The sequence below is a fragment of the Pimephales promelas genome, chromosome 18, assembly GCF_988280905.1.
Source record: "Pimephales promelas chromosome 18, fPimPro1.hap1.1, whole genome shotgun sequence".
NCBI lineage: Eukaryota > Metazoa > Chordata > Actinopteri > Cypriniformes > Leuciscidae > Pimephales > Pimephales promelas.
Window position 1 is genome coordinate 6,204,376 of NC_142786.1, and position 22,563 is coordinate 6,226,938.

The following is a 22,563-nucleotide window of genomic DNA, read 5'->3' on the forward strand; positions in this document are numbered from 1 at the left end:
TCCAGTGACGAAGAAGTCAGCAGTGATATGTCCCATTATGATGAAGTGCTTTGAGCGACTGGTCAAGATACACTCCTCCCTCCTCACCTCATTGAACCCCCTGCAGTTTGCATATCGTCCCAACCGCACCCTGCACTCTGCTATATCACATCTGGACCCTAAGGACGCATACGTCAGAATACTGTTCATCGATTTTAGCTCAGCATTCAATTCTATCATCCCCCAACAACTAGTAAAGAAACTCTCACTGCTGGGCCTCAGCTCTCTAACCTGCAACTGGATTCTGGACTTCCTAACAGAGAGACTACAATCAATGCGCATCTGCAGCAGAACTTCAGGTGCCATCACGCTGAGCACAGGTGCCCGCCAAGGCTGTGTTGGCTCAGCCCACCGCTGTTCACGCTGCTCACCCACGACTGCACTACCAAGTCTGAATCCAACCTTATCAAGTTTGCAGATGATACAACTGTGGTAGGCTGCATCAGCGTCAACGATGAAGCAGGATACAGAGAGGAGGTGGAACAACTGTTACGCTGGTGCCACAACAACTCTATCTCTAGATCTCTAGACAAAAGATAAAACAAAGGAGATGGTTGTTGACTTCCGCAGAAGGTAAGTCGATATGTGTATGTATTGTATTATGTAATTATGTATTGTATTGTGTGAACCATGTGAATGGTTGAGGCCAGTGTTACACTGTCTATTGTAGGATGTTGTGATTTGTTGTCGTTTATTTTTGCATATGCACCTCGGCCCGTAGGAAACGAAATTTCGTTCAGCTGTATACAAGTATATGGAAGAATGAAAATAAAGTTTTTTTTTAATTTACTTTACTTTACTTTATATACCAAAAAATTCTTATCAGATAAGGGGAAACCCTTATTGCAATTTTATAAATAACTTAATACTTGATAACTCGATCAAACTCCTTAGATGCATGAACAGTAAAAACACACAAAAACTGTGGATTTATGTCCATAATACTTACTAACCACTTCCTTTAATGAATATATGCATAGATCAGTACCATGATTACTTTTGAAGCCAAATTGATTTTCCGTAGTTATTAAATATTCTTTGAGCCTATCCATGAGGATTCGCTCAAATACTTTTGAGATCAAACTTGACAATTCAATTGGCCTATAGTTTTCTGTCCCAGATATTTTACAAGTTTTATCTTTATATCCTGGCACTAGTAAAACTGTTTTCATGGAATCAGGTATGTTTGAAATGACATTGAAGTTCCTTTTTTATAGGTAGGCTTACATAACTTATCATAGGCCTCCTCTTGTGACAGAGTCATTAGGGTTATGTAGTAGGCGGAGCCAATCTTGTTTACCCAGTGATGTACAGGTTGGCATCATCTCATAGAGAAATCTCTAGTGAGGCCAATGTGCATGAGAGCTTCAAACAGGTTTTGTTCAGCGTGAGATGGCGTCCACCAATTTAGTGTTTGTAGGAAAAAATGGGCCCACAGTATTTCTGTGAGCACACCGATATCTGAGTCTACTTCTGCTAACAAGTATCGTTATCAAGCAATAAATAAGATCATTATGATGTAGGCTCCCTTTGAGCCTCTCTGATTCTAGCCCAGAGCCAAACCTACTGTAGCTATCCCTTAAGGTTGAAGGACACTCTTGAGGCCTCTCTGCTAGATCATCCCTCATCGAGGGTCCCTTGTTGAGTGCCCAGCCTCCACAATGTTTTAATGCACCGTGTAGATCCAGGATTGAGTAGTTACTACCCTCTGTAACAAATTAACTCTATGAAATATTAATAATCAATAATAATTGGTTATAATTGATTATGAAAATTTGGATCAGTTAATATAAATTACTTAACGTAGTAAAATTCATATTCACACAAAAAGTATTCTAGTCGCTTGATAAACTTATACTTGAGCCACTGTTGTCACATGGAATATTTAAACATTTTCTTCATTGACTTTCTGGGCCGTCAAGTTTCAATCCCTAAGGCAGCCTATGTAGCAGTGATCCACTTCTTAAATTTAATCAAAAATATCTTCATTTGTGTTCCGAAGACAAACAAAGGTCTTATGGTGTTGGTACAGCATGGGGTTTCATTTTTGGTTGAACTAACCCTTTAACACCAGGATTTCAACACTGAAGGTTAGAAAGTTGGGTATTCGTTGTGCCAACATTCTGTGTTAAAAGATACAGATTTTTTAGAGATCCTCCGTTTGGCCGACTCTCTCGATTCTTTTTAAAAAAAAAGGCAACTCAAGACACTGTTATTTGAACAAGCTTTTAGTTGAATGGATTTTATTTGGGGCTTTAATTTTTTACAAATGTTTGATTTTATATTGTTTTATTATTTTGGTTGCACTTTGCAAAGCACGTTGTGATTTTACTATTCCAAGTAAATTGTTTAAAACTATAAAAAACTATTACTATTGTTACTATTAAAGTGTTGTTTGGATTTCATCTTCTGAGTCTTCAGCCTGTTCTTGAGTACACCGCAGTGTTACAGGTGTATTGACATTATGCATACTCTGCTCTGCAAGAATCTACACTTTTTAAGCAGGAAGTGGTATTCGGGGGAAATGGATAGTGGTTAGAAGGTTGGGTACATTGTGCCAATGTTCCATGTTAAAAGATACAGATTTTCTTTTAAAAAGGCAACTCAAGACACAGTTATTTAAACAAGCTTTTAGTTGACTGGATTTTATTTGGGGCTTTTAATTTTTTTTTAATTTTTGATTTATATTGTTTTATTTTGGTTGCACTTTGCAAAGCACTTCATTGATATTATGCATACTCTGCTCTGTAAAAATCTAAACTTGTTAAGCAGGAAGTGAGATTTGGGGGAGGTGCAGGATTTCAACACTAGAGGTTTTACTGTGCAAAATCTCAGCCTAAAGAGCAAACACAGAGCTTTAAAAGGACAGATAAAAGAGTAAACTGATGTAAACTGATGTAAGATGTAAACTGTATGTTCCTCATTATGTTCCTCAAAAAGTGGTGATAGATTCCGAAGTAACCTCTTACAAATAAAAAAACGCACTTGATAAAGAATCAAGTTTAAAAACAAAAACAAACATATTACACATAAAATTAAAACAAAAAGAGGTTGCACACAACAAAATGGAATACTGCAGTGACAGCAAAAATGGATGGCGGTGAAAGGAGTGCACAATAGCATGAAGCTACCCCGTCTCCAGACCCAGAATTGTTTCAAAACAACCCAAATAACCATATTACATTTCATGAAAGAAAAAGTTTGTCTAACTTATTAACCAAAGTATGGTATAATTGCAGTAGTAAAATAGTAAAATTGCAGGTTATTTTTATTAAGCAGATTAATGTGACCCTGGACCACAAAACCGGTCGTAAGTCGGTACATTTGTGGCAATATCCAACAATACATTGTATGGATCAAAATGATCGTTTAGCAAAATCTTCATGCACACAATATCAGCCTAAGTGCAAACACATAGCTTTAAAAGGACAGGTAAGACAAATGCAAATATGCAAACTAGAGTGAATCAACAACACAACTACAGCGGATGATGTTCATGTTCTTCAAACAGTGCTGAGAGGTTGTGGGAGCGCAGGGCACAAAGTAACGCGGGGCTAGTTGTAACACGCTTGTTTTAAATATTTCCAGACATGCTGGCATGACAAAACTTGGTGTATTTACTAGTTGCCATTTCAACACTACATAGAGAAATAATTGTGTCAAAATTTGGAAATCTTTGCAAGATATTACTGAACATTTGTTTAACCATAGCAAAAGTACATTTATTACTTAAGCTAATTTTTCATCTCTATTTTTTGTGTTTATTTAAAATTAGACAAATCTGATATTATTTTAATCTCCAATCTGTTGTTTAACAATTGATATAGTTCTTTAATGCTTCGCTAACTAGCAGAAGACACTAGCAGGGTTTAAACCCCAGTTGTGCAGTTGGGGGCATGTTGTCCCACTGTGTTTCAATGTGCCCCTATTAGAAATATGCTATGAATTCTATTCAGAAAACAGGAGAAACATGTAAATAAAGACTGAGAATCAATGTTCAGAAATTATTAATTATTATTTTGTTTTGAACTATGCTGTATATCTGTGTTTTCCGGTGTATTTGTCATCAAACTCAAAAATTAGTTTATTTTTAATTATTAAAAAACAAAACCACATAATTGTACTAGACATGTGGGAAATTGATGTGTGAAAAAAATGTATACTCTAAACCATAAGTAGATCACAAACTGATAGAGTCAAAAAGCGTTAGGCTGTCCCTTGAAATAAGCACTTCATAAGGAATGACGTTTAAAAAAAAAAAAAACTCTTGTGCGCATCACAACTTTACCCAAACATCATTATGCTTACACTTCATTAAATGCAAATATATTATTTACTGATAAATTGGCTTAAAGATTAAAACGATCAATCTTTAAGATATTAATTTCAGTTAGAGGTCATATTCTTTCTTGGCTACATTTTGCAATCAGAACAAGTAAATATTCTACTGATTTTAAAAGTATTCTGTGCAATATAGGCGTAGGCTAAAGTAAAATAAAAGGAGAAAAGTGTCCCTTTCTCATTATCTTCCTCTTTTTCTATGTCACAACAAGACACACCCACAGTTGAATCATATCTCATGTCAGAATTCTTCTTACTCAGACATCGACAGCTGAATCGAAAGCAGTTTTCTGCTCCACAGACATAAAAGGTAATATTTCCTTTAAAATAGTATGGTGCATTTGGTTAACTATAATTCTAAAACTTAGTTAATGTCAGACCGTATTTGATCTTATTTGCAGGTAAGTTTTTTTAAACAATCTGAAATACATATATTCCTGTTTGATTTATCAAATAAGCATGTGATATCATCATCTATAACAGTGTTTCTCAACCAGTGGGTCTCGACATTATTCTATAGGGGGTTGGGAGACTTTCTCGGTGTTCTCGGTGTTACAACGGCACACACAAGTGCACTTCACACATAAGTGCGCTTCACAAAAGGCACTTATTGACCAAGAACACAAAGAAAGTCTCGCGACCCACCGGCTTACTTACATCATGCAAACAAATAATTTGTTAGCAAACGCATTGACGGCTGTAAACGCTTTAATCGATCCTAATGAGCTCTTCCCGAATGAAATATCTTGAAAGGGGTGGTTTCCCAGCAAACACATCATCGTTATGGTAACGTCTGTGGCACGGTGCATTTCTGCTATGGCAGAGGTTGGTTGCACACAACATAATAGACGAGGCTACTGCCATTGACTCTTGTGCATCAAAACTTTACCCAAACGTCATTATGCTTACACTTCATAATCGAAACCTGCAAGCCTACACTTTGAAGAGTAAAAATGATATAGAAGCTTAGCTATTTGAACTTTATTAAAACTGGAAATGGTAATCAAATTGCACTTCCAAAATCATACATTCGTCAGACAAGAAAAACATATTATACAGGGAGTGGACTAATGTTAACTAGCATGAAATTCTAGCAAAGAAACTAATGAGAAGACAAAGGAAAAGATAAACAGATGTGCGAGCAGTTAAAAAAAAGAAGGAAAACAGCAACAAGAAGGCTATGCTTAAAGGGGTCATGAACTGGCTTTTTAAATTTTTTTTTATATTGTTGTCTGAGGTCAACTTTGCTTGTTTTTTACATTCAAAAACATCAAAATGAATAAGTAAAAGGCTATTTTCTATCCTTGTTTTGAGCCTAGCTCAAAAACGCTTGGTTTTTATGGGCATCTCGCATAGAGCATCACAGTCCCGCTCACAGCCGGTGCTGGAATTAAGGATTCAATACAATTTCTCCATTGACATTTGAGATATAAGCCATAAAAACATAACCATACATGGTTGACTTAAAACCAGCTATGGCTGTACCAAGCGATTGTAAATGCTCATATAAATGCCAAAAGTTCATGGGGCACTAACCTTGTTTTAAGATAAATGCCTTTAACACTAGAACGGCCATAACGGTCATTTTGACCGTTTTGAATTTTATATCTACAATAACTTTGTTGAAAAAAATAATAAAATCCTGCTAGTACCTGACTTTTCCTAAAATTGTCTGTATTTTCATTTAAAATGCTTTTCATACAAATTAAGTTACGTAAACGTAAGGCAAAACAATTTTTTTTTTAGCAAATCGTCACTATCTAACATTTTCGTCATAGTTTTTGTCATTCAAACCTACTTTTTATTAAGTTATCGTCTCGTTTTCATCTTTGAAAAAATGTGGTTGACGAAAATGCGATCCTACGGCGTCATCTAACTGACGCTAAAGGAAAGCGTCAGTTAGATGACGCGGTTAGGTTTAGGTCTGGGGTGGGGGTAGGGTTACACGCGATCCTAGGGCGTCATCTAACTGACGCTAAAGGGCGCCTAAAGCGTCAGATATTAAAGCATGGTCAAAAGGCTTCCTAAGGCGTCAGTTAGGTGGAAATAAACACTGTTTTGAATCCCGTTCTAGTAGTTTTGGAATTCTGGCACTTCTAGTGTTAATTCGCGATGTCTTGAATAAGTACTTCATTACCCACAATCCTGAACAATCCCACAATCCCATAGTAATGCATCTGATTGGTGGAAGTCGTGTAACTGTCTGGGTAAACCCTGTGAAAGTCTGTGAAGACTGAAGATGGTGTAATGACGTAGGGCTAGTTCATTGATTGCACGTCAGAGGCGCCCGCACCATTGGATGTGCAGTTGCCGCAGCACAGCCTATGAGCGAGCCAGATGGTCAGATGTTTTAGCTGTGCAGCTGCAAATGCGTTTTACACATAAGCTTCAGTAACTCGAGGAAAATAGTTTCCCTGCACATATATACAATTCACTGGAGGAAAAAGTCAGATTTGGAAGTCACTCAAAAGGCTCACGGTGGTTTCAGTGAGGCGCGGTGGTTTATGGGATATACTCGGAAATGAAAATATGTACACAGACTTGTACCGTTGACTTTTTTGGGATTTTCTCTTAGTATTTTCACCCGAAATGATATGTTGTATGCTTCTGAGTTCAGCCGTAGCTGGTATCTTCCAAAACGTCAATGGGAGAAATGAATGGGAAATTTATTACCGGCACCACAGCTCTCTCGGGCTGTGGGCGGGACTGTGATGCTCAATTGAAGACTTGGAAGTAAACGCCCACTGCTGTGAGTGGATAACAGTTTTGCATATTATAATGAGTTTCAGCTTGTTTCAACTTTGAAATTGTTTTGAAAACTTCCAATGTTGTCAGGAATGCCGGAATGATTCGCCCATACATGTTGGACCCAGAGTCCGTGTGCACCATTCTTGTTGGATCTATAGAAGGCACAGCACCATTTTTTATTTTTAATCAGTCTGCAAATCCATGTCTTGACCTGTGTTACAAAACAATCCTCAGTGAAATGAAGTGAACAAACTGACAATGTTTTACCCACATCAGCTGGAACGTCATTAAAAATAAAATGTAACCATGCAGTCCTACTGGAATCCAGAGGAAGCTTATGCAAAATAAATGTCACATAAGACAAGGAAGTTGTAGGTTATTATTTGAATAATTTTTAGCTGAGGTAAATTAAGCGCAATTCTCACGTGTCCTTGCTCGATCAAGAATGAGACGGCCCAACGGTCAGTTGAAATTTAAAAGGCTGATTTTCATGGTTCAGGGCAGTGAAACTTCAGTCTAGGTCCAGTGTGACGAACTGGGAATGCACGACCTGATAAAAATGTCCACTTTGAATGCAAAACATTGAAATCAATTTGTATAAAATGTCTACCATGAAAATCTCAGTAATTAAATCAGAATATGAAACAAAAATTCCCTTCCCTCTACTTTTTGTTTTGACAGGGAACTTACTGAGCTGAGAATTTTTGGTCTGTGAGAGCAGATGGCTTCAAAGACCATAAACTTCATCACTTGGAATGTAAATGGACTTAAGCGACACAGAGATCAGAAATTTCAAGAACTACACAATGTGGATGTTATTTTATTTCAAGAGACGCACATTGGAGAAGGAGATGAAAATATTGTAGAAGACTTTAAAGATGAGTGGCATATTTTCTACACAAAGTACACCTCCTCCAGCAAGGGATCAGCCATACTAGTGAGAAAAACACTAGATTTCAATTACATAAGTGATGAAAAAGATACCAGTGGAGCTTATGTTGTGTTGAAATGTAAACTGGAAGGTCAGCCATTCACTATTGTTAGTGTTTATAATCATCAAACAGACACAAAAACCCTTGATAAACTTTCAAGGTACCTGCAGTCAATGACCACAGGGCTGCTGGTGATTGGTGGAGATTTCAACACAGTTCTCAATAGATTTATTGACAAAAAATGGAACAATTTGACAAACATCAGTTTTCATAGTAAACAGCTGTTATTTGTAGAGAAGTTCATGAAATCTCTTCAACTGGTTGATGTCTGGAGAAGAAAGAACCCCATAAAGCAAGATTATACGTTCTACATTAAAGACTCTCCTGTGTCCAGGCTGGATTACTTCTTTGTTCCAGAAGAATGTATGTGGCGTGTCGGAGTTTGTGAAATAAGAGACTCAGAGAAAAGTGAAAACAAAGACCACCGGCCTGTTTCTTTAGAGATCAACATCCCTGCGATGCCTATTCAGAAAGATCCACAGATACAAACAATCTTCCAATGGCTGAATCTAAAAAAGGATCTTTTGACAGATGAGACTGGTTCATCACTGGGCAAAGAAAGCTCACATGCAGTCAGTGAGGTTGACATTGTGTCAGCTGTACAATCTCTTCAAGTGTCCGACACACCGAGACCAGACGGCACCCCAGCATCCTCTTATAAAGACAAAATTCAGGATCTAATTCCATACATTAAGATGCTCTATGACAGAATCCACAGCGGTGCGTTTAACTGCTCTGAGACACACTTTAATGAAACTGTGAAGAGTCCACATGATGATAGTCAACACTTTTTTAATGTTGACTACCTCATCATTGCAACTATTCTGGCAAGACGCCTAGATGATGTCATTGAGTCTCTTTCAAAGGGGCGGATCCAAAGAGAGTCAGCTGCTGTCATGATCACTCCCAAAACACATCATGCTTTAATAAGTTTGAGCCATATTAAGGATGAGCTAGAACAGCAAAAACCGTCAAACCCAACTCTGAGCCAGGATCTTCTCCTTATAGAAAATCTCCTCAGTGATGCAAATTTTCTCAATGTTGAGAAATACAAACGGCTACATCAGGGCTGCCCTTTGACCCCAGGACTCCTAATGTTGGCTCTAAAAAGCTATGCCTCACAGTTATTTGGACATTTAGAAAAGTCTGTGGTTTTCATTTTCAAACAAAGTGTGATGGTTTGCTTTCAACCTGAGGACCTAGACATGGTCAAAGCTACTGTGGAGAGCAATACTACTGAAGTATATGAAATAGAGATATTATCCAAAGGAAATGATGAACTGCTAAAATGCCTAGAAATTTATGCTAAGGATGAGGACTGGGACAAAGAATCAGAAGAAAACGGCTCTAAAGCAGATGAAATGGATGACGGGAGTAAGGTGTATCAAAAGAGTGAATATGAGTCCAAAATCTCTGAAGAAGATGAATCAATGGAAGTCGATGTGAGGTGAGGATAATGAATAAAAGGGCGTGAGCGTTTGGACAAAGAAACCTGAAGTACTCTGAGCACATGGGTTAAAATCCTTCCTAAATTCTGACTTTATACATACAATGCTTTAAACATACTTTGATGAAGATTAGGAGATACTGTCATTTCAAAGTGAATAAGTTATTGTTTTGCTCAGGAACAAAAGCGGTGAGCTGGAGCAGAGAAATGTTCACAACTCGATTATTAAAGAGGCTCATTCATTGCACCTTGAGCCATTTGGTCTATATTAGTTTACATAATTGGGTCTACTATTTTCCTGTTGATCTCTGTGAAGCTGCTTTGACAATCTGTATTGTATAAAACATTATCGAAAAAAGGTGACTTAATTAAATAACTTATGGAAAGCTGTACATTTTTACAATTAATGCTTTTATTTGATTTTTTTAATTTATTTACTAAAATCAGTAGATCAGCCATTTCTGGACCACTCAAAGAAGAGATGGAAACATTTCATGGGATGAAGAAGAATACCCCTCCACTTCTTCCTGTACCACCACAATCTTCATCTTCCTCTGATGGTGAGCAAAAAAAAATATATATATATATAACAAATATAATTATTAGTTGTAATTAGAACTAAATAGTTTAAAAAATGGTTGGTTAGAAAAAACAATAGATCTTTAATAAGAATATATGTTCTACTTTCCATCTATCCCACAATGACTAGCCAAGATATAAAAATTAAATATCATTGTACAGTCTTTTTCATTGAGGGAAAATAATGAGTGGAATGAATTCTCTGATAGGTACTAAAAGAAAGCGTGATCATAAATCATCCGTCCTGAGTATACAGTCACCACTGACAACAGGCAAGTAAAACCTGAATCTGTCCACCTCTTACCTACCACTTGTAACTAATCACTTAAATAGTCATACAGGTATCACATTCACTCATCCATCATTCATTAAAACTATTTGTCCTAACTGTGTGTCCAAACTGTGCATCACAGGGATGCTGGAGCCTATACCAGCATCTGGACAGATGGCCAGTCCATCACAGGGATAATTCACACAGACAGACAATTTAGAGTCTCCAATTTACCTGTCCAGCAATTATTTTGATTGTGGGGGAAACCAGAGTGCCCCGAGGAAACCCACACCAACACAGAACAGGGAAACGCCTTGGTTATGACTGTAACCTCGATTCCCTGAAGAGGGAATAAGAATAAGAGTTGATAAAAGCGGTGGGCACGCTCTGTGTGATTACGTCTTGAAGCACATGTGAAATCAGTCCAATGGTGTGGCAGAACGTCTTAGGCGGTTGACGATATGAACCAGGAAACTATAAAGCCTGCCCTAACAAAGCAGTGCTAGCTTCTGATAGGCTGAAGTAAGTCGCTGACAGGCATGTAGGATTATGGCAGGGCAACGCAACTTCTTGTTCCTTCTTCAGGGAACTGAGGTTATAGTCGATTGACACTGTGGAAAAGTCCATACTAACGTCACCATAGCAAGAAGTGTCTGTCCTGTGTGAAATTGTGAAGAGCAGGACTAGGACGAGAGCACCTGGGTACCTGGTGTAGAGTCCAGGTTCAGAGAGTAGAACCTCCCAAATGTATGTTGCTTGCCACATCACAAATGTTGTGAAGAGAAACGTCTTGGGTTATGACTGTAACCCTTGTTCCCTGAGAAAGGAACGGAACGCTGCATCGAGAATCGACACTATGGGGAAATGCCTTCAGCATGATGCATTTGAAGCCTCTATGTAACTAGTCCAATTTTGATTGGTGTTGCGTGATGACGTCACTCATGACGACGCATGTGACGGTGAACCGGAAACTATAAAAGGGCACCGGCAGCATAACAGCACCAGCTTTCAATTGGTGGAAGCAAGTCGTCGAAAGAGTGACCGAGGGACACAGCGTTCCTTTCCCTTCTCAGGGAACGAGGGTTACAGTCGTAACCTGAGACGTTCCCTTTCAAGGGAACTTCAGTTGCACAAATGCCCACTGCGCCACTCTGAGGGAACTAGGGTGGAGAATAGCCTTTACTCTGCAAGGAGCGAACTCGAGACAAGAGGAAGCCACCGATAAAGCCTGTAAGTCCCCAACTCTTTTGAGGGGCGTGATAGCAAGCAGGAAGGCTACTTTAAAGGACATAAATTTCTCAGACACCTCATTCAATGACTCGAAGGGTGCCAGGGATAACCCTTCGAGGACCACTGTCAGATCCCAAGAGGGAACTCGGGACTGGATGACAGGCCTCAACCTCCTAGTTCCACGAAGGAAACGAACAATTTGTGGGTGTCTACCCAAGATGACCACCCCTAAAGGCGTGTGGAAGGCAGCTATGGCCGCCACATAAACCTTAAGCGTAGATGGGGAGAGCCCGTCAGAGAAGCGACTCGGGAGGAACTCCAGTACTGAAGCCACTGCTGGGTCCAACTGAAGTTCTCTGCACCACATGTTAAAAACATTCTATTTAAGTAAATAAAATTTCCTTGTGGAGGTGGCTCTAGAGTTTAAAATGGTCTCCACAACCTCAGTTTAAAGACCAGTATTTAGAAATTAGTCCCCTTCAGGGGCCAGACCCACAGCTTCCATAACTCCGGCTGAGGATGAAACATGCCCCTAAACATGATGTGGAAGAAAACAAACTGTTATTGGCTGTGTTAAGCCTGTTTTATGCTTCTGGGTCGAATCGATGGCGTACCCCCGCAGACCTCTCTGTGTCGACGCGAACCCCTCTCCGACCCCTCCACCGTAGCTCGACGTGCACCTCCAAAAATTTGCAACAGCGCGTCGAGGCGACGCAGACAGCAAGGGCTTTGATTGGTCAGATTAAACATCATTTCAGGAGTGTAGCATTTTTTGATTTCCCCCTCCCGCTATAGCGCCATTTTTAACATTTGCACCCTTGTACTGATAATTATAATACACTTATAAAGAAAGTAAATAAAGAATTAAACTAAAAATAAACTGTGCTATAAATAAACTAGCTACGCTGTGGAGTTGACACAGAAGCATAATGAGGCCTTTAGGCATAAATATCAGTCAAACATCCTCTTGGACGGTCCTTGGCCAAGAAAAGCTGCGATAGAGTTCAGACCTTCTGCAGTCAGTCTGAAAGTCTGGCTACGCGAAACTAGGTTCAGGTGTACTTTATAGTTTCCTGGTCCATGACGTTCCATCACGCTATTGGACTTACTTCATTCGTGCTTCATGATGGAATCACGCAGAGGAGTTTTGACGCAGCTCAAGGTCCCTTGAAAGGGAAAAAAAGTGTGGCAAGGATGAACACACATTCTGAACTGCTGCTTGCTTGCCATTCTTATAATGAAGGTAGACTGTCAAAACCAAATATACCACTTACTGAAGAGACAAGCTAACGCTGCTTTATTTGGGCAGGCTTACTTTGTGACGTCACTCGTCTCTGACGTTTGCCACACCATTGGATTGATTTCACATGTGCTTCAATATTATCACGCAGAGCGTTCCCACAGCATCACTCGACACAACACGAGTTTCCTTGAAAAGGAACTTCATATTTAACATTTTGAGTCAAGCACCTCAAAATGCCATTAATGTCATTTGGCGGAACAATATATATTTAGAATGACACACTATGCACGAGTAAAACATGTAAACAATATAATAAAACTTCTGTCACTTATGTTTGTACAGAAGTGTTATTAAAGCAGAAACACGGCTCTTTGTCTTCTTTTTTTCCCACACAGATGAGATCATGGAGAAGGCAAGGCAAATTATGAAAAAATTTCCCAAAAACTCAGATCAAATAGTGAAGAAGGCAACCATTGGGATTTTTGGAAAATCAGGAGAAGGGAAGAGCTCCCTATTAAGTGCAATATTGGGGATTAAGTATCTACTGCCATCTGGTTGTTTTGGTGCCTGTACAGCCGTTGTTACTCAGGTGGAAGCCAACCTGACTGACTCCAACTACACAGCAGAGTTTGAACTCTTTTCTAAAGAGGTTTCCTCATTTGTATTCATCTGACTATGCTTTTAATCAGAGTTCTTTATAAATAAATAAATTCGACTGTAGGGAATGGAACAATGCCATATTTTTCACTATTTTGTGTTTTGTGTGCCTCTGCAGGAGTGGAACAAAGAGCTTGAAGATCTTTTCAGAGTTTTGTCAGATGAAAGTGAGGACAGCAATGATGACATGTTTAAAACTGCTAAAGAAAAGATCACTGCGCTGTATGGAGCTGATGCAGACAAGAAAACATTAGAAGAGCTCAAGAACGATGACAAATTTGCTGAGATTGAAAGGTTCATTAATAAGGAAAGATGTTTCTCAACAAGTAGTGTAAGTTTTAGGAGACTGTTTTTAACATATTACATGTACAGTATAATGCCTTCTTAATTTGCTTTACAGCCAGGTAAAACAAACTAATTTATTATCTCAAAAGGTCTCTGACTTTATCAATGATGTTGCAAGTTACATACAACACAGCGAGTCAAGTTTCGGTGACTGGTACTGGCCGCTTGTGAAGAGTGTGACGATCAAGATTCCAGATCGTCGTGAACTTCTAGAGCACATTGTGCTTGTTGATATTCCAGGATCTGGAGACTGCAACAGGATAAGAGATGATCTGTGGAAATCTGTAAATATATTAATATGCTCCTTTAAAAATAACAGTTTGCCAGATTAACCACACAATTAATATATTATAATGCTAACAACAAGTCCCCTAACTCGCAGTTATATTTGAAATCCTGTAGAAACTGACAGAGTGCTCTTCTGTGTGGATTGTAAGTGATATTAATCGAGCAACCACTGATAGTGGCCCTTGGGGGATGGTAAAGCACTGCACTGAAGAACTGGGACCAGGAGGAGAATGCAAAAGCATCAACTTCATCTGTACAAAGACTGATGTGATCGATCCAGTAGCCTATATGAGGTATTTTGTGAATATTACATATAGGTAAATGGCTGGGAAGTGCTATGATTCTAGTCTAAATCTAATAATCTTGAATCTTTTGTTTAAATATTTCTTTTTAGAGTTACACGGCTTCCTAGAGACCAAATCCCAGAAGACAAGGTATGCAAAATGCACAGAAATGTACTAGCTGTATTTGTGAAGTATTGTTTCTTTGTTTTAATAGATTTGTTGTAAGTAAGCATGTACTGCTGCTCTGAGTAAATTTGCTGTTTTTTTTAATGTTGGTGAGAAATTATATCACTATTTCTGCAATTTCATGAATGTAATAATTTACTGAGAGGAAAAAGAGATCAGTACACAATCAACCACTGAATCAGATTTTACTATAAGCTTATGTGTACGTGCTTTGTTAATCATTTAGGATGAGAAAAAACTATGCATACTTCATAGAAACGGACGTGCCAAGATAAATGTCAAAGAAAAGTTTGAAAAATCTAAACTTCAGGTACTACTTTAACTATTTTTTAAACTGTTGCATTACTTAAAAAAACTAGATATACACGGCATATATGGTTTTCTTGTGATTTTATTAATATTGCTTTACTTTTTTCTTTTTTAGAAAATATTCAGTACTGACAATCAGTTTAAAGTTTTAACTGTAAGTTCCAATGCATTCTTTGAACCCAATTTAAATCTGGAATCTAGTGAAACAGGTAAACTATCTTCTAAACATTGCTTGCATTTTACCACTTTATTCTATTTTTATTCATCTTTATTAAATATTCATTTAACTTCAAGTATTGAAGTTAAAATACTTTATTAAGTGATATAAAGCACTGACCAAATTAGTCCAAATCACATCATTGTCTTTTTTTTTTTTCTAGAAATCCCTAAGCTGCAGGATGAACTGAGGAGTCTTAACAAGAGCATTCATAAAGAACTGGTCAAAGATTATGTCAGTGAAGCAAAGGGAACTCTGCTCTTAATACAAAGGGATCAGCTAGAAACAAACAAGAAAATGGTACGATTCAGAATTAGATTGACTAGAATTAGAGTGTATTTAGAATCCTGCCAATATGTATTGTTCTGTAATTCACTTGTATTGTTCTGTAATTCACTGCTCTTGTATGAATGTGTTTTAGATGGAAAAGAAAGTCATGGAATTTGAGAATAACCTAAAGACGTCACTAAAGGAACTGAGCAGATATTTTGACGGCATTATTAGTGATTTGGACCAGTGTCTCACAAGGGGAGTGGGAGAATCAGTGATATCATGTGTTGCTTCCACACGCCAATTGATAGAGGTAAACAATTGATAGAGCCGGTAAACATTCACATGTTTTGCATAATCACTATTTTCTTGTCCTTTTTACACTTTTTCTTTTCTTTTTTTTATACTCAGAATAGAGATGGAAGTGTGTTCCACAGAATCCTTGGATCTTTGTGCAAGAACTATGGATGCTATCGGTCGAAAAATTGGGATACAGTTTTAGACCTGAACAAGACATTGGCCGGACATTTGCATGAATGTATTGAGAAAGATTTCAATAAGATATTTCCGTAAGTTTGGTTTCATTATTTCATTTTCAGTCTTAGAATAAAATCTAGAGAAAACTTTTCACAAATCTAGAGAAAACTTTTCACTTTTCTTTTTTAGTACGTTTAATTAGCATTGCTGTTAATTATATTGTTGGTAGTTTGTTTACAAATTCTTTAAAGGGATAGCTCACCCCAAAATGAAAATTCTGTCAGTAATTACTCACCCTCATGTTGTTCCAACCCCGTAAGACTTTCGTTCATCTTCGTTCACCTTCATGTGATGTCATTTGAAATCATTTGCACTCATATTTCGGTAATTTTTCTATCTGAAGATATAGATGGCTGCAACATTGAAAGCTCCGGTCTCTGTGTTTAGCGCGAAAGCTCACGCGATTGTCACCGGCTCGGAATAAAATTTGTGCCGTGTAGCCTACTAGCTGCTTTGATGAGATTATCAGGTTAACTGACTCGTAACGTTTGCAATATCTCATGAGCTCCCAAGTGTACAAACCCGCAATGTGTACCACCGCTTTAATTAATTATTTTATATATATATATATATATATATATATATATATATATATATATATATATATATATATAATTTTTTTTTTTTTTTTGGCTATAGTAAGACTGGAAAAACAGGGATATCAGCGCAGGAACAGATTGAGAAGTTCAGTGTCATCCAAAATGAATCTGCTAACCCCACACCTCTCATAAATAACATTCAGAACTTCATTCAAATTGAGGTGAGTAGAGTTGTTCTCTTGTTCCCTTTTGGACGTCGCCAGTTTTTATACAGAAGTTGGTGTTTCGAGGTGTAAATGACACGCCAGATAGTAGTAGTGCGATTGGTTGCACTAACCAGATGAGATACACAACCTTCACAGTATAACGTTACACGTCTGTGCAGTGATAATTCCATCGCTCAAGGTAATTTCAACATTTGTTCAAATACAATGGGTGTATGATCATGTAATTAATCGTGTCTTTAAGTTAACCTGTAGTTTCGTCAATCATCTAGTCAGCTGGGTTTGTGAGGCTAACTTAGGCTAACTGTACGTTCACACCACCGTTTACCTATTTGTTGCCCGCCAGGCATCCATGGAAGTCACGTGACTGCAAAGTATGAATACGCAGTGGGGAAACTCCTTTTCCTCGATTTACTGAAGCCTTTTGTAAAACGCATTTGCAGCTGCACAGCCAGCACTGACCGTCTGACACACTCATAGGCTGTGCAGCAGCAACTGCACATCCAATGGAGTGGGCGACTCTGACGTGTGACCAATGAGCTATCCTTATGTCAGAGCCCGCCGAGGGGGCATGACTCAGTCTATAGACCCCCGGATTCGCCATTATAGCAGATTTAAACTCCTTCAGCGACATTACACATGTCCCTGAGCTTTTTGGTGTAATTCGCCATCGAATCTGAGCTAGCCTTATTCAGCAGACTTTCCTGACGCCATCTCACCTGTGGCTATCCGGCGACTGCCTATATCCTTTGCAAGCTTATTTGGCTACTCCTAAACAGACTTTCATTTGGGGGTACCCTTCTTAAAGTCAACCCTATGGGGCTGGGCAATATGTCATCTCTACATAACTCCTTCAGGGTAGAATGTGGTTCAGCAGCATTCCTTTCCCAGTGGGAAGGGCACGTTTTCCCAGTGTTATCCAATAGTCACTGGGCAGGTAATGTGGAACAGCAGTGATTGGCTTTTCTGCGTAAGCCTGATCCTGTCTTACAAGAAGGGTTGGAGGCTTTCACAGGACGCTGACAGGGACAGCAACAGTGGCACTATGGTGTGGATTCCTATTCGTCGTATAGCGCTACGACGTAAAGTAGAGACCAACTGAAAGGGAACGTCTCTGTTTCATATGTAGCCTAACCCTTGTTACGTCCCGTTGCCATGGTTGCTGTACCACCGCTCTGCTACCCAGCTAAAACCTAAATATGCAATTGCACATGCTGCTCACTATATACACACACTGTGTCAGAGCAGTTGCTGCAAATCATTGCATGCCAATGTTCATTGCCTTGTATAGTTACACACAGTAGATTGGCTCTCTAAGCGAGATTCCTATTAGTCAGGGAACGAGGGTTACATACGTAACTGAGATTTTCTCTTCTGACACTAATAATACTTTGAACCTAATCCTCCATGCCTTTCTTCACTTCTGTTGAAGTCTGTGTGAATCCTCATTCTTTATAATTAAGCAGGCTTTTTTTATCCAGCAAATAAAAAAGAAAAGAAAATACAAAAAATATTAATTAATATTTCAAGACTTTTCTTGTGTTTTTCCTCATATGGAAGGAAACCCAACTGAAGAAATTGCTCATTGGAGAGATTGTTACCAAGAAGAAGTTGATCTACTCATCAATACAAACAACCATTCAGAGGGAAATGGCTTCTTGCTATGAAGGTAATCTACCATTAAGATTTAAAATTCATTACAAACTACTTTGATATAAAGTGTACTTTTTATTTTGTACATGACAAAAACAATTTTCATTCCCTTACAAAAAGAAGTTTATTCAAGTGTGCTATTAGTTTTTAACAAGTAAGATCTTATTCATAAAAGGCAATTTCGAAATAGGTCTGAAATTCTTCAAATCCTGTGAATCCAAATTCATAAACAAAAAAGATGGTACAAAAACAAAACCCTTTATGGTACAGCTCCATAAAATAAACTACTTTTGATAATCGATAATATACTGGAACCAATAGGGTCCACAACCTCTTTAATCAAACGCAAACGGAGAAATTCCAAAAGTGAGATAGTCGGTTTTAAATGCAGTATAGATATTTCCTAAGAATATCGTGGGATCTTACATTTATCTATAAAATGGTAAAAAGGGAAATTATACAGATATCTTTATGATATAGAATATATGTAAATAGTTTACGTTTTGTAGCTGTAAAAACGTAATAATGTTACGTTTAAATGTTGCAGATACGTCTATATTATACGTTTCAGCATCTATCCAAACGTACTAAAAAGTACGTTTTCTATCTTTGCAAAAACGTAAAATACCTACGTATTAACAATGAGACCAGGCTGGAATATCATAAGATACTTGCAATGTATCTTTTAGCCATAGGCTACGCTCTGCATGCCAACAAACCCGCCTCAGATTCTGTGTTACATCATTTATCCACGGTTGTTTTTAACTTTCTAGCATCTAATTTTAAAAGGCGCAACATTATCCAAGATCTCAGAGCAAACCTGATTAAAATAATTTACCAACACACCCATGATTGTGTGTTGGTCCAGAGACACGTTGGGATAAGTAAAGGAATCACTAAATTCAAAAATTCTTTGGTCATGGTTTTACCAGGATAACTGACATGACTATTAAAATCACCCATAATCAAAATCCTGTCAGCAGATGAAACAACCAAGATTAAAATTAATAAAATTTATCAAGAAAATTCTTATTATAACCAGGAGGCCTATAAATAAAGGCACAAAATCACTGGCGAGGGCAAGTCAATCTTCATTGATTGAGCTTCAAAACTCTTGGAACTTTCAACAGGCAGTAACTTGCACTTAACTATTAAAAATAACAGCCAAGCCTCCACCCCGACGATTTACTCCTCAAAGTAGCTACACCCCCTTGGTAAAAGCTCAGCAAAAGGTCTGGTATCAGTGTCATTTAAACAAGTTTCAGTGATAAAAGAAAGTCCAGCCCATATGTTACACAATAGTCATTCAGGATGAATGTTTTGTTGACAACCGAGTGTGCGTTTATCAAAGCCATAAACACTGGTCGACTCAACAGACCGAGAGAAAGAAACAGCACTTAGCTTTGTTGGCCCAGCTCGGAGTGATAATTTTAATACACCACGCCTCCACGTCTCGTCTCTCTCCACATAGTCCAACATTTCAATTGAATTACTAATATTAGTATACTTACATATTAAGAAAATCGGTTTCAAGGCTGAAGCCTACTTCCCGATGAAAATGCATGTTTGAGCTGTTTTAACTGAAACATGCATTAGCAAATCTTAAAATGTCAGTGCAAGTCTCAAAGTTTTTAAAACGTATTATTATAAGGCATGTGTTATAAAAGCCACTTAAATATCCTAATTGAACTAAGGCCCAATCCTGGCTTAATCTAAGCCTACCTGTGAAACCAGGGCATGTACTTACTATGTACTTATTATAGTAATTATAATTACTGGGTAATAACTAGGTACTAACCCTAAACCTACCCCTAACCCATGTACTTACCTTATATTAGCCAGTACTTTCTAGGTAAGTACACTGTAAATACACATAAGTACTATACTGTAAAAGGAAGCGTTACCGGCATTATATTATTTTCTTAAGTATAGTTAATAAAATTACCTTTTTTTTTTTGCAAGGGAAAAGTTTTTCACTTTTCATTTATACATTTCATTTGTGAAACTCACAGTCACAGCCAATAATTGATTTATTTTCATGGTTCTGATGTATTCTTATTTTAGAAGCAGCAGCAATGACTGGAGTCGGATCCATGAAGAAAAGGCAACAACTGTTAATAAACAGGGTTGATGAGATAAAACAAGACATGTTCAACAAATCCAAAATAGAAGTGCTGAACAATTGTAGTAAATTAAAGGTATTGATCTCATATTCATAAAAGACAATCATTTATTTAGTTGTACAATATAATAGTTGTTTATTTGTACAATCAATCTTCTCTTGTTTCTTTGTAAAGCTTTACGTAGTGGATGTTCTTGAAAAAAAAATGAATCAAGCAATAGAACGCTCACAATCACAAACCGGCAAAATGCCCAGAGAGGGTAAGAGAGAACGTCATCCCTAACATAAAACAAATCTTTTGTACAAGTGACTGATTAATCTTAATTGTTGTCATTTCTAGATGTCTCCGGGGATATTGAACAGCTGGACAGACTGTTGGATCAACTGTCTGACTCTTGGGAATCAAGCAATAAGAAGCCAAGAGTGTAAAATAAAGTGTAACTTTTTAAGTAAGTGTTTTCTTTAGTTTTATGACACATATTTGATTTCTTTACTCAAAATAATTTGTCCATGTAGTTTTATTATTTTCTATATGTTTGTTTGGTTAAAGATGTATTTTATCTTAAGTTGTTAACTTAAAACATTTATTGGAACTCTGACTTATTTTAGGATTGCATGAAACATACATTGCAGGAACATACAAACATATACAGCTTGCAGGAATTCTGTTCTGTTTTTCTGTGTTATTTTAAGATTATGACAGGATGAGGATCCTGAAAAAAAGGAAATATCTGTTGTTTTTAGAAAAGTGTGGAAAAATGTATTCACTTTGCCTTATCTTGTATATTAAGAAACTATGGCCATGGTAAACACATTTACATTTATGCTTACATTTTACATTACATTTATGCTTTTTACATTTACATTAAGCAGATAGGAGGCTTTGATGATAATCTGTCTATTTGTTTATCCAATCAACTTTGTAATTTTTTGTTCCATGATGCATGAATATTAAAGGGACAGTATAAAATGAAATATCTGACAATAAACTTTGAAAAAGTTTGACCATAGAACTTTGTGTCTGCAATCATTTCTTCCAGCAGCTGTGCATTCCTAAATGAAAGGATTAAAGGCACCAAGATAAATAATACAGAAAATGAAGATGTCCTATTTTCATGAAACTTTATAGAAATACATTTAATGTCCATATATATATTGTAATGTAATTTCAAGGGCCTGTTATATTTGTGAAGAAGTTTCTGAAAAATATAGTGCTGCCAAAGCAAAATTGTGTGGCATAATCTGTGGCATCTTTTTTTTTTTTTTTAAATATATAACAAATAATAATAATAAATCTAAAGAGAATTCTGAGTGAAGAAGCGGATTCACGCTCCTCAATAAACAGTCCGGAGGGTGGATGAGCGGTGGCCTCAGGCAAAGTTTTTTGGAACACAAAAGAAAATATTTTGAAAAATGTTTTTGTCAAAAAAGGGTCAATGAAGCTCAGCTACTAAAATAGAGGCTACGTATCTGTAAAGCAGTTTTAAACAAACAAACATGACTTGACTTGACAATCATTTTAATTACTTTGTAGAACCGTTTGCCCCATAGGCCAAATGGAGATGATCCAAACTGATCTGGAGTTTCCCTAAAAACATTGTTAGACAATAGTCGCAAGTTCCGTCATTATCAGCAGTTTAAAGAGTTTGTGTTTCCCAAAACCATCAAAGTTTTGGGAAGCTGACATTCAGTAAAATCTATATCTTTTATCAGCGTTTACTAAACCAGCGACTGGCCAGTCACTGGGGAAGAACGATCTGGTCATTCACTTTCTTAAGGGACCCAAGAGGCTGAATCCTCCCAGACATCCTTCAGTTCCCATGTGGGACCTTTCTATGGTTTTGGAAGACATGAAAGGTTCCCCGTTTGAGCCAATCCATTTATTAGACATGAAACATTTGTCGTTCAAGACAGTGTTTCTTATGGCTTTTGCTTCAAACGCATAGGGGAGTTACAAGCGTTCCCAGTAGCATGTCATTTGCTGTGTATGGAAGATATTACGCAGTAACGTTACTCGTTCCCTCTTTTAGAGAGAACCGAGG

At 37.6% G+C, this 22,563-nt stretch overlaps 1 protein-coding gene across 2 annotated transcripts; it reads left to right on the top strand.

The window, feature by feature from the left end:
* The first annotated feature begins 7,830 nt into the window (after positions 1 to 7,830).
* LOC120483542 (uncharacterized) lies at positions 7,831 to 21,531 on the top strand. 2 transcript variants are annotated; one of them, XM_089122868.1, is made up of 18 exons: positions 7,831 to 9,567; positions 10,015 to 10,127; positions 10,356 to 10,418; positions 13,286 to 13,539; positions 13,666 to 13,878; positions 13,982 to 14,176; positions 14,295 to 14,473; positions 14,575 to 14,614; positions 14,877 to 14,960; positions 15,075 to 15,168; positions 15,340 to 15,476; positions 15,598 to 15,759; positions 15,858 to 16,015; positions 16,623 to 16,743; positions 18,307 to 18,415; positions 20,464 to 20,597; positions 20,697 to 20,781; positions 20,862 to 21,531. In XM_089122868.1, exons 1-18 carry the CDS (start codon positions 7,850 to 7,852, stop codon positions 20,948 to 20,950), a joined length of 3,948 nt encoding a protein of 1,315 aa, XP_088978994.1. In that variant the 5' UTR covers positions 7,831 to 7,849; the 3' UTR covers positions 20,951 to 21,531. The 2 variants fall into 2 exon arrangements, with proteins under 2 accessions (XP_088978994.1, XP_088978995.1); XM_089122869.1 differs by having other exon boundaries at positions 10,018 to 10,127.
* The last annotated feature ends 1,032 nt before the right edge of the window (positions 21,532 to 22,563 follow it).